The following is a 12111-nucleotide window of genomic DNA, read 5'->3' as shown; positions in this document are numbered from 1 at the left end:
TAGTTTAAAATTTTCAGTCTGCAAATGGAATGATTAGATACTAGCTGCTCCGGCAGCGAATTCTAGCGGCGGATGCTCAAACTACGTGTGATTGGCGTCCAGAAATGTAGTTGAAAACACAATTTTCATATGTTTATCACGCTCGGCTTTATAAGTTCCGCTCAGTGTTTATTACAACTAGTTTTAAATATCTTAGTTCTGTCTACGTATTAATTTTTTTTCTTTCGGCATTCCCCTTTGAAACAATATAGACGTTCGATAAACCGGCAAAATTGCTAATCCGGGTCACGGCTGTGATCCCAACCATGCAGGATTTAAGAGCTTTCAATTCTTTCCTATTGAGCCTGACATTATAAACAGAAAAAAATAAATAAATCTCTACGTTCACAAAAGTTTCATTTGAAAACCAGGTGTCAAGAAATAGTTTGTAATAGCTACGACCAGAAATATATTGTAAATTTTTACAACACACGACTATGGTTGTTTTTGCATATATGAGATAATATTGAGTATTTACTTATTAAAGTTGGCGCATGATTTTGATTTATGTTTCGTTCAAGTGGGTGATTTTTTAACCATTAAAAATTAATTTGACTTAATTTTGTTTTGTTGTGCTTTTCTGAATGTGCGTAGTTTAAAAAACAACTTTAACTGTTTGGAGGTACTGGGACGACACAAAGTATAAATACCCAGGAAAGAACTCAAACCGAGTTATTCTGCGAACACTATTTTTTTTTGTAGCGATACAGTTTGTGCTCGTGTAAATGTGTTCAAATTTACAGATGTATGTAAATTTACATAAATATGTCTGTTCCGTTCACAAAAAAAAAAATAAGTTACAGTGCACGACGAGTATTTTCTGCGGCGACGGTAAATGCCGCGGGAAGGTATGACGTCAGCGACCTGTGGCCCTGGAAAAGGTTGGCCCTGGGTTTGGGGGGGGGGGGGTACCTAAGGAATGCTCGCCAGACGCTGTATCCGTGATCTCACCGCCTTAACCCCCTCCCCCCTCGCCCTCCTTCTTCCTTCTCCCTTCTTGGGACTCAACTTGTTTCAAGACTCTCAAGGTTCTTCCTGATTCGTACGCTGCGGATGTCTGTCTGGCTGTCTCTCTTGTCTGTCTGTCTGGCCTGCAGTCTTGCCAATTTGCGAATAATATTCCCCCCCCAATTTCTGGTATTTAAAAAAACTACCGCGAAAAAAAAAATCACGAGTTTCTGTGGTTTAAAGTAATATGAGGGTACTGTTATACAAGAGATAAAAATCTTTTGAAATTAGAATTTAAAGTTACAACGTTTTTTGCTATAACCATGTGTTCCAGATCCAACCTTGTTCAATATACATAGCTTTAAAATTTATCAAGGCATTTCAGCAAAGGTGGTAGTCATTTAAATAAATATATCTATGATTGAACTACTTAACCTCGAGCTATTTGAACTAACATTTTGACTTTGGGAGCTTTCAGTTCGTATAAAACAATCGAAACAATTTCACAGGGTTTGGCTAGGCTAGTGCTACATGTATAATTGTTTGTTTTGTTTTTTTAATAAGTATATTCAATTGTCAAAGCAGAATTAAAATAAGTACATCTTATCCTCAATAGAGTGTATAGTTAATTTCCCACCGTTTTAGTTGCATTAACCGAACATAAAGTTATAACTCTAGAAAAAATGTAGACTACTCTTTGTTTTATTTTGACTGACGTGATAGTGGATATCTTTTTAGAAGTGTGGGTAGAAGATGGTATTTTGTGTTCCACATAAGGGTAAAAATGAACAACTGCATTGGCAACACTGCTGCCCTGTTCAAGTATAGCACACCTGCACGGCGCAACAGGTTCCATACATTTGTATGATACTTTCACAAACATTTTTTTTTCTTCAGTAGTGCACATCTACCGTTCAATAAGTGCATCTAAAACATCGTCTTCAAAACACACACATATATATAATGGACACGATAACTTTTAGCCTAATACATGAAATACAGAGATATTTAAGATGTATGTGATAGCCGTCAATATTCTCTTTCTCAATACTGTCGCAGACAATGTGTGGTTTCACTACGGATACAGGGCTTCCCCAAAAAATAGTTAATTTTTAAAATTTAGTTGGTGATGATCGGTTCCCAAGTTTCTTAAATTCGAATCACAAAAGTATCTAGCTCGAATATACACTTCGAATTCGAATCCGGGTGTCAAGGGTCAAAAATAAGAGAACGTACAAGAAATAAAAAAATTATTAACTCTGATGTCAAACTATGTTTCCAGAATACGTACTGTAATTTTATTCGTATAATTAATTACTGTAGAAAGTATGAAATTTTTAAAATTTTACTTTTTTTTTTTTCTAATATTTTTCTTAGAATCTGTCGAGTTCTTCTTGATGGTAATATTTGGGGGTTTGATTGCCTCAGCCCTTGTTTTTCCTCTTTGTGACGGCGGGGTGAGCGGGGAAATGCGACGCACAGCCGCGAATGTGATTTGGCTGCGATCAATAAACACATTTGGAATGTTTAACGATTTATTCTGGAATATTTTACTGAATTGATAATAATTTTGATACACGTGTTTGTGTTATTGTTGAATAGGTACTGAGTATCTTTACTTCGCGGAGATCGGTGCAAGTATTCTTGTGGTACCACTTTCGCGCCCTGTGAAGAGTGTCCACCCTCCGTCCTGGAATGCAGCAGGTGTCCGGGGGGGTGGAGGGGAGGGGTGAAAGGTCGCGGGGGAAGAAGGAGGGGGTTGAGACGGGGTGTTACGTCACGATGACGGCAGCCGGTGATGGTTTTCGGGCGATGGTTTGTGAAACAGCCCCGCGCGGGGCTGGGGCGTCCTTGGGACAGCCGCAGACTCCCGAGGCGAGGCGAGGCGAGGCTTCACGATTGGAGGTGCACGTTCACCTCTCTTTCCCCTCCCCCTTCCCCTTTTCCACCCCGTAACCTTCTCCTCTACAACCCATCGTGACTCTTCTCTCCCAGGGGGGAAACTTGACCTCCGCGCGTCGCCGGCGGATCACGTGAAGGAAAGCCAGGAGCAACAGGGTTTGCCTCCAGTGGCGGTGCTGTCTGTGGGAAGAGGCCAGTGGCGTAGCCAGGATTTGTGTATGGGGGGGTGTTAAGAAGCATGCCCCCCCCCCCCCCCGTATTAAAGCGGGGTGGTCCGGGGGTCCTCTGCCGGGAAAATTGGGATTTTAAGGTGTAAAATACTGCTATTTTAGCAGTTTTCGGCACTTAAATTTAAATATTGTAATGGTAAAAATGTTTTATTAATTTTAATATGAAATTTGTTTGAGTGATGAATAAGAAATTAATTAAATATTTGGTACTAAGGGGGGGGGATTTGAACCCCTAACCCCCCCCCCCCCCGGCTACGCCACTGGGAGGAGCTATCCCCCCTCCCCTTCCAAACGCCCATAACTGAAGACAGTGGCGGATCCAGAGGTTCACCTCGGAGGGGGCACTCTAGGATTTCAGAATAGCCAGAGAGAAAATTGTCTTAAAATTACTAAATATGTATTTCATCTACTGACACTACACATAAGCCCCACCTCTCCAATTCGCCTTTTCCGAAATTCTATGCTGGGTCCGGAATCGTAAGACAATATGGCGTGCTGTGACGTAGTTGAAGTCACTTCTTTCTTTTTTATACCCCGCCATCACCTTATCGTCTTGCTGCAAACATTGCGGAAATATGTGCACGACCACGTCTGATGATGGTCAGTGAGTACGAATTAGAATCCTTGTCATTAAACCGGTAACACTTACATGTCAGCCAATGTTTTGGGCGTCCAACCAACATGGCTGAAGAAGGTAAAAAAAAAAAGATAGTTCACCATTACCTGGTTGCTAGACATGCTGGTGTACCATTATTGAGCCTTGTGTACCTACTATGATGAGGTAATCATGGTACGAAAATGTACCGTTATTTTGTTTCAATGAAAATTTCCAGGCATGTAAGTCACAAAAAAAAGGGTCCCAAAACAAACATTAAGGTGCTAGATGTCTGGAAACTGAAAAGGGTTTTAGCTTTCTAACATAAAAACCACCACGTTCTTGCAAATGTTATTATGAAAATGTATTATTAAGTTTTATTTTGCTTGTTATGTATGCATAAATATTTTACTTAAAGTTCATGAAAAAGTCTTGAAATTGTTTGTGAACACAGTCGAGGGCCCGTGCCAGCCAATTTCTTTTTTTTTTAAATCGGAATTTGGTGGTTTGCATTAATAAAACTAATACAAATAACATCAAAATTTCGTAAGTTGAATTAGAGGAATAACTGTCGAATTTTAAATTCCAGGTTGGTTTGAAATGTTTTTTGTCGAGAGTTGGTTTTAAAAATTTCATCTGTTTGTCTGCCTGTTCCCCTATCACGTAAAAAAATTTATTGCCCTCATGCGATCGGAATATTCGTAGCCCCTGAGCAAAGAAGTTTCACTTCAAAAAAATATGTGTGTACCCGCCCCTGGGTGGTTCAGAGGCTGGCGAGGGGCAGGGACGTAACTAGACTAGTTTCCACCCGGGGCAAGAACTCATTTTGGTGCCCCCTTTTATTTCAAACCAACCAAACCGAAACCTTTCCCAACACCACCTCATGTCGCAACCAAAAATTAATCCCACTATTCTAAATATTTTTTTGATTCTACTTAGATGGCAAAAAATTTAATTAATTTGCAGTTATTTCATTTCTAATTCATCACAAGTTTGATGGTATGTGAAAAAAAAAGTTTTTTTAAATTTTTGACTATATTCATGTGTGTATATTTCAATACAAATAAAATCAGTTCATCTGCCCTCCAAACATTTTTGTCGTGTTCCAACATTGTGATATTCAAGTAAATATCTATAGTGATAATCACTCTGCCAGTTTAAGCCCCCCCCCCCCCCCCAACCCAAATGCGACACCCGGGGCACAAGCCCCGTCTGCCCTCCCTCTAGTTACGTCACTGGCGAGGGAGTGACGCGGGGACTTTTGTCTTGCCGAAAGAAGTTTCACTTCGTAAAAAAATGTCTGTGCCCGCACTCAGGGGCGCAACAACTAAATTTCCAAAGGGGGATCAATATACCTTTTTTATAAAGAATCATCGATCCCCCCCCAATTGAAGCGGGGGGTCCGGGGGTCCTCCCCTGGGAAAAATTTGTATTTCAAGGTGGAAAATGGTGCGGTTTTTTATCATCTAAAAATTGATTACACAGCACCTTCTTTGCCCCCGTTTGTCCCCACTTCAAGGTTTCAGAAGGGGGGGGGGGCGGCGGGCAAAATACCCTTGCCCCCCCCCCCCCCTCCCTGTTGTTGCGCCCCTGGTGCCCGCTCCCTGAGTGGTTCGGAGGGTGACGCGGGGACTGTTGTCTGCCGAAAGAAGTTTCACTTCATTAAAAGATGTCAGTACCCGCCCCCTGGAGCCAGTAGCTGAGTGTTTGAGAGGCCGGCGAAGGGGTTGACGCGGGGACTTGTGGCCTTGCCCCCCCCCTCCAGGTGGACGACCAGATGAAGCTGCTGCAGCACTCGTGGTCGGACATGCTGGTGCTGGACCACCTGCACCAGCGCATGCACAACAGCCTGCCCGACGAGACCAGCCTTCCCAACGGCCAGAAGTTCGACCTGCTGTGCCTGGGCCTGCTGGGGGTCCCGGGGCTCGCCGCCCGCTTCCACGACCTCACCGCGGCGCTGCAGGACCTCAAGTTCGACGTGTCGGACTACGTCTGCCTCAAGTTCCTGCTGCTGCTCAACCCTGGTGAGCCACTCAACCTCGTTGGGCAACCTCGAGAGTTTTTTTTTTTTTTCTTCTTAATGTTATCATGTTCCATCTGATGCATGCAATTGTTTCGTAGCGTAAAGGACAGTGGTTAACTTCTGCAACGATTTATATTCAGAGATTGACTGCGAGTGAAAGTTGAAGCAGTGCCGAGGATTTATGAGGCAACGGGACCATCGCAGTTTAAATGGTCTCCGAACCACTCCATGATAGCAAGTTGTAGTTCTCAAATTATGAATAGTTAAAAACCTGCCATCTCGAGTGGAGCTTGACTTTAGAAGGCCGAACTTTAAACAACCCCAACTTACGCTTTCTTCGTTTGTTTGAGGGGGTTGACTGTAAAATCGGTTTTCGGACGTTAATTTTATCTGATAACGTCACGAGAAATACTGTAGCTTTTCTCCTGTGGTTATTGACTGAGGTCGGGGAGAGGTGTCGTCCCGCTCTTGACCGGGGCCAATGAGAATGTTGTCACAGTACTGCCTGCACCCTCACAATTTGCCACGACTCTTAGAAAAAGCTACAGTGTTTTGTGAAATACCTTGACACGAAATGAAATCGCGAAATACGGGTGTCCCTATCTACTATTTAGAGTTTTTTGCAAATTTAATTCGTATAATTTGTTTGAATATAATCACGAACAATTAGTTAAAAAGCCTGCCTTGACCGGTTTGATATTATAGAAGATTTTCTCGCCACGGTGGTTGGCCGGTTCTTTGAACGCTCAGCTCGGGCGGAACGCGACGATTTTTCGTGCGGAACTTTACAGTTTATTTTTTTTCTCCCAAATGTACTTTTCTCCTTGACAGTTACAGTTTTTCACCACACACACTTTTATTAAAATTAAAAATAATGTTTAGTAATAATTTGACAGAAAACATACTGACGATAAATAAATAAATAACTAAATAAATAAATAAATAAATAAAATTAACTATTTTTTAAAAATCAAACAATTAATGAATTGAAATATTTACATACAAAAGAGAAGCACAATTTCATATCCTTGGCCATGACAGATTTTTTTTTTTTTTTGCAAATTATCATTTAATGTTGAGCACAAAAATATTTACAGTGCAAATTGAGTACACAGTGTGTGTTAGTCTTTGTTTATGTATGGTTCATTCTGGTTGATTGCCTATTGGCAGCACTGACTTGGCACAAACAAAATTAAGTACACAGGGCATTAAACAAATATTAGTAGGGATCATCAAACGGTGCGGTGAAGAGGGAAAGGGGCCATACAAAAAATCTAGGTTTTTCATTTACATTTGGCAAAAATTAATTGACTATTTGTATTAAAAAGTGTTTTATGATAATATTAATAATATACTAGCATAAGCAGGAGCGAACGCAGAATTCCATTTGCTTTCAAATTCTTTTCTTCTGTTGGGAATGATTAAAAAGGTTGCCTTTTCTTTACCCGACAGGGATTGGGTTTGGACGTGTTCTGGAATACGGTCTGCGAGTTAGGTTACAGTCGTATCCCAGCAATCTCCACCTTACCCGAACGTCTTGCAACACCGCCCTGAACGTGCGAGTGTGTGCCGAGTGCTGGGCGGGGCGACTCCCGGCGCCTGGCAGGGGGTTCAGGGAGTGTTTGCCCGTGTGTTGCAGACGTGAGGGGCATCGTCAACAGGAAGCACGTGCAAGAAGGCCACGACCAGGTTCAGCACGCGCTACTCGACTACACGCAGACGTGCTACCCGCAGATACAGGTGCGTGCCGCGGCGTTTGTTGCCGTGTTCGCCTTCTGGAAGGTCGGAGGAAAACGGGTGCAATGGTTCAGGGGAACATCAGAGGTTTTTTACTTCAAATCCTTTCAAAGCGATAGAAGTTTCCTGGTGACAGTGGCGGATCCAGAGGTTCACCTCGGAGGGGGCCACTCTAGGATTTCAGAGAAGCCGGAGGAAAGAAATGTCTTAAAATTACTAAATTTGTATATAATCTACTCACACTACACATAACATCCAACCACCAGATTTTATGAATCCACAAGAAATTAATTAATTATATTAAAGTATTTTATTGGTTTCAGAAACAATCATTTTTGTCGGCAATATTAATGTAGCAGACAACTGGTTTTTTTGGGTTGGTGGGGGGGGGGGGGAACTAGCCCCTGGTGGCCCCCCCCCCCCTGGATCCGCCACTGCGTAGTGATAGTAATTTAATGAAAAATGTCATGTTCCAGTCTGCCATCACCCAAATTTTTTCCAGACGGTGTTTTAGTGCATAAAATGACTTATGCAAGGTTCTGTTTGAAATAAAGAAACTGTAAAAAAAACCAGGACAGCTAGCGGGATGGTACAGGATGAATTTTCTTTATTTATTCCAGAAAATTGCAACACAGGTGAAATATTTTTAAAAAAAGGTTAGGAAAATGTTGGAATTTCGGTCATGGAAAATCGGAGAAATTTTTGTACAGATTTGTGTGTTTTTGTTACAGATTTGGTTGTTACATTTCAGTGTTTTCAAATAGTTTATTGTCACGCATTCAGGGATTTGTTTTGAATTTTTCGCTAAGCTTTAAAACAAGCTTTAAGCTCATTATTTTCTCATTAAAATATTTATTTATTTTTTTGTGATGTATTTGTTTTGCTTGAATAGAGTTGGTTTTTTTAAAAATCAAAACAAAGTGCTCAGTTTGCTTTTAAGATTGCTCAGTATTAATGTTAATAATGGTTATTTCATAATTTTATTGAATGAGGTTATTTATATGTCAAAAATTGTTAATCACTTAATCATTTCAAACATTACAAATGTTAAACAATTTTTTTTTACTTCGATCCTGTATTGTATAAAATAAGTTAAGTACAGCTTTGCCGAGAACAATATTCGCAATTCGATACCACTTCGCGAATATTTTAATCATTCAATTTGATATTCGCTTCCCATCAATAAACTAGTATTCCCATAGGCCGACTTGACCTCCCATGTTGTTAGTTAGTTCTGTATGGATTTTTCTTGCCATAAACAGCTTATACAACTTGTTCTAAATATCATTGTACTGTACTAATTATTCTTTGTCATTCCTATTAAAATTTTATTGAAGTTCGATAATCCGGTACTGCAGTGTGGTCCCAAACCCAGGGTTGGCGGCCATGTACCCAACCGGCGATTTTGGGGATGGGTTTATTCAATAAAATCCAACTGAAAAAACTTGTTCTACGGCACTTGGTTTTTTTTTTCTTTTTCAAAATTAATTACAAATTAACTTAATTACAAAAATTTAAACGTTTTATTACAACTTATCATAAATAACCCGTAAAGAGTATGTGCGTACGTTACAGATGCACAGGAAAGTACAAAACACAGGTTTATTTCAGCTTATTATAACTAACACCTTTGAAATTTAACATTTCATTTAGAAAAACTAGTAGCGTGTGGCATTAAATCTTAGACTTTAGTGATTGTGGTAGATATTATTTTTTCTAAACTTTTTCAAGTGTATTTAAATAAGTGAGGTTATGCACCTGTGTGTGCAATTTATTAGCATTATATATTATAAACATTATTTATTAAATAATTAAAATTCACCTTAATTATTATACACACATTTATATTAGTATTGAAAACTGAGTACTTAGTTATTTTTTTACTGTAAAAAACCTTATTTCTATTATAGTTTTTATTTCTATTAATTATTTTATTTATTTATTTATTTATTTGTAATTGTAACATGCCAACTAACAGGACAAAGCCTTTAATGGTAGGCACACAATTAGACACAAATACACTCACGATAATAAACATAAATGAAAAAACACAAAACAATACAATATAAAAACAAAACACACATAACAAAGACAATAAAACCAAAATTCAAATGTTACAATTTCGACACCACAGAACTAAAACAAACATGGTCATCAAGAACCAAGGAAAATAATTAAAGTCGTTTATCAAATTTATTAAAGTTGGTTGTTAGCCTAAAGACGAGATCATTGTTTCTGTTAACTGTAGGTACATGAAGTGGAAGTTAAACGACTACTGTTAAGAGGAGGTACTCTCGAACCGGCGTTTGTCGAGAACGTACTTACAGTTCAATTTGTTAGCGTAACAGTTTTTTAATGGAAATAAGAGTCGAGTAATCACGCCAAGTAAGTATAACTTCTAACGTGTGTACGTGAGTACATGAACCCATTTTCTTTAGGATCATGTTCAGAAAACCCACTGAAATGCAGACGTGTAGCGGAACGGAGCCCGGGTGTGTGGGGCGAGCCAGAGGGACGGCCGAGGCGAGCCAATGAGACCCTGACATGTGCCCGCAGGACAAGTTCGGCAAGCTGATGATGGTGAAGCCCGAGATCCACCAGCTGGCCAGCCGCGGCGAGGACCACCTGTACCTGAAGCACTGCGACGGCAGCGCGCCCACGCAGACGCTGCTCATGGAGATGCTGCACGCCAAGAGGAAATAGCACAGCACGCCTTCTTGACCTCGGTGCTCGCGGCACGGCGTCGCGCCCCCCGGTGAGTCGGGCCGTGAGGTGTCCCGTCGGGCCCGGAGTGTGTCGCGAGTCGAGGCGCGGTGGTTCCCTCGCCGTCGTCCTGACAGTTTGTCTCTCCGTTTGGCCGTGCATAAGTCGAGGCGGGTGTTTGAGGCGAGCGGGCGAGCGCGGCTGGCGAGAAGGCAGTTCCCTCGCTGTCATCCTGACAGTTTGTCTCTCCGTTTGGCCGTGCATAAGTCGAGGTGAAGTGTTTGACGCGAGCGAGCGCGCCTGGCGAGACGGCAGTTCCCTCGCTGTCGTCCTTACAGTTTGTCTCTCCGTCGGCCACTTAAGAGGCCACTCCGGTGTTTCAGGGGCACTACGCAACCGGCGTTAACCTCATAAGATTCAATGCTATTTTCATTTTGCTTATAACTAATCAACTGATATAGATTTCGAAATGATGCTTGCTTGATATGTAAGACAACGATGCTCTATGAAAGCTCCTTTCTTCAAAAACGTGCATAAATAATGGTTTTATACTAATCTTTACCAATATGCGTAAGTGTATTGTGTCTAGGTTTGAACCATAATTTATGCACGTTTTTGAAGAAAGGGGCTTTGATAAGAGCATCGTTGTCTTGCATATCAAGCAAGCGTCATTTCGAAATCTATATTAGTTAATTAGCTGTAAGCAAAATGAAAATAGCATTGAATCTTATGAGGTTAACGCGGGTTGCGTAGTGCCCCTGAAACACTGAGTGGCCTCTTAAGAATCGAAACTATCCTCCCGTGCGGGCGAACGGAATCGAACCTTCGACCTCCCGAGTATCGAGTCGGCGTTCGCCGTCGCGAGACGAAACGCACATCTCGCGACTGCTCCCGGTTCGTCACCTACGGAACCGGAATTTCCTTTTTTTTTAAGCTTGTCGCACTAACCGTAGTAAACGTTAAAAATGTGGTTACGTTCTTACCCCCTAAAAAGTAATTTATCAGTAATCATTTTCATCAACGCAATCTGTAATGCTGCTTGTTTGTTCGCTCAAGCACTTTTTTGACTTTATATACACTGTGATGCCTGCAAATGATTGGAGCAGAATTTTTATTATCAATTAACTTTGAATTAAAAATCCAGCTGTAATTGAAATATAATTAATTTTTTTTGTAACTTTTTATAGTCTCAAAAATGGTTAAAATTGTTTATATTTATAAAATTATAAATTTTTTTCATCAAAACTGTTCTAGTTTCGATTTTTGATCATAGTCTGTTTACATCATTTATTTTGTACTGTTATTGAATTTAAAACATCATACACAATAAACTGGATAATTTTACTGGCAAAAAATTATTAACTAAAAAAAAGAATTAATAAAAGTATCTTTTGAAAAGAGATTTTAAAAAAAATTGCAAGTTATATTTAAGGGCGTTTGAAAATAAAATTGCTCTAAAGGCCCTTGTTTTAGAGTAAGAGATATAATGTTAACCACCCAAATAAAGTACAGTAGAACCTTTTTTTTTTTACACTATTGAAGGGGGTGTCTTAAAATGTTGTAAAATGCGGGGAAGTTTAGAATAAGGGAAATGTTTTAAAAAATCCAATTTTTTTTTGCTCAGAGAACTGTGATATTATATACCTAAACATATTCTGCTCTGATGTACACATAATTATTCAATTTGAGTGTCTGAAGCATATCTAAAAAGAATAATTATAAACTTAAGTCCCATATTTACATTTTGTAGAGTGTATTGGTAATAATTCAGTTTATGTACATACTTTCATACTTAAATTAGCAATTCATAATAACATGACATTTACAGGTTAAGAATATCACACAAGGAAAGTGTACTTAGGCAAAAGTTATAATTTTCAAAGAAAAAAAAATACAGCAAGTTTTCTCAAAAAATAATGAATCTGTACATTCGA

The 12111-nt window shown here is 39.9% G+C and overlaps 1 protein-coding gene across 2 annotated transcripts in view; it reads left to right on the top strand.

The window, feature by feature from the left end:
* The window catches only part of LOC134539107 (nuclear hormone receptor FTZ-F1), a 360344-nt gene that overhangs the window by 341716 nt on the left and 6517 nt on the right, over nt 1-12111 (top strand). For both annotated transcript variants that reach the window (XM_063380840.1, XM_063380841.1), the window contains 3 exons: nt 5480-5738; nt 7377-7477; nt 10031-10229. In XM_063380840.1, coding sequence (XP_063236910.1) covers nt 5480-5738; nt 7377-7477; nt 10031-10177 — 507 coding nt within the window. In that variant the 3' untranslated portion in view covers nt 10178-10229. The remainder of the gene's footprint in view (nt 1-5479; nt 5739-7376; nt 7478-10030; nt 10230-12111) is intronic.

The sequence above is a fragment of the Bacillus rossius genome, chromosome 14, assembly GCF_032445375.1.
Source record: "Bacillus rossius redtenbacheri isolate Brsri chromosome 14, Brsri_v3, whole genome shotgun sequence".
Lineage (NCBI taxonomy): Eukaryota > Metazoa > Arthropoda > Insecta > Phasmatodea > Bacillidae > Bacillus > Bacillus rossius.
Note: the sequence above shows the minus strand (reverse complement) of the source record. Positions and strands in the feature narration are given on the sequence as shown.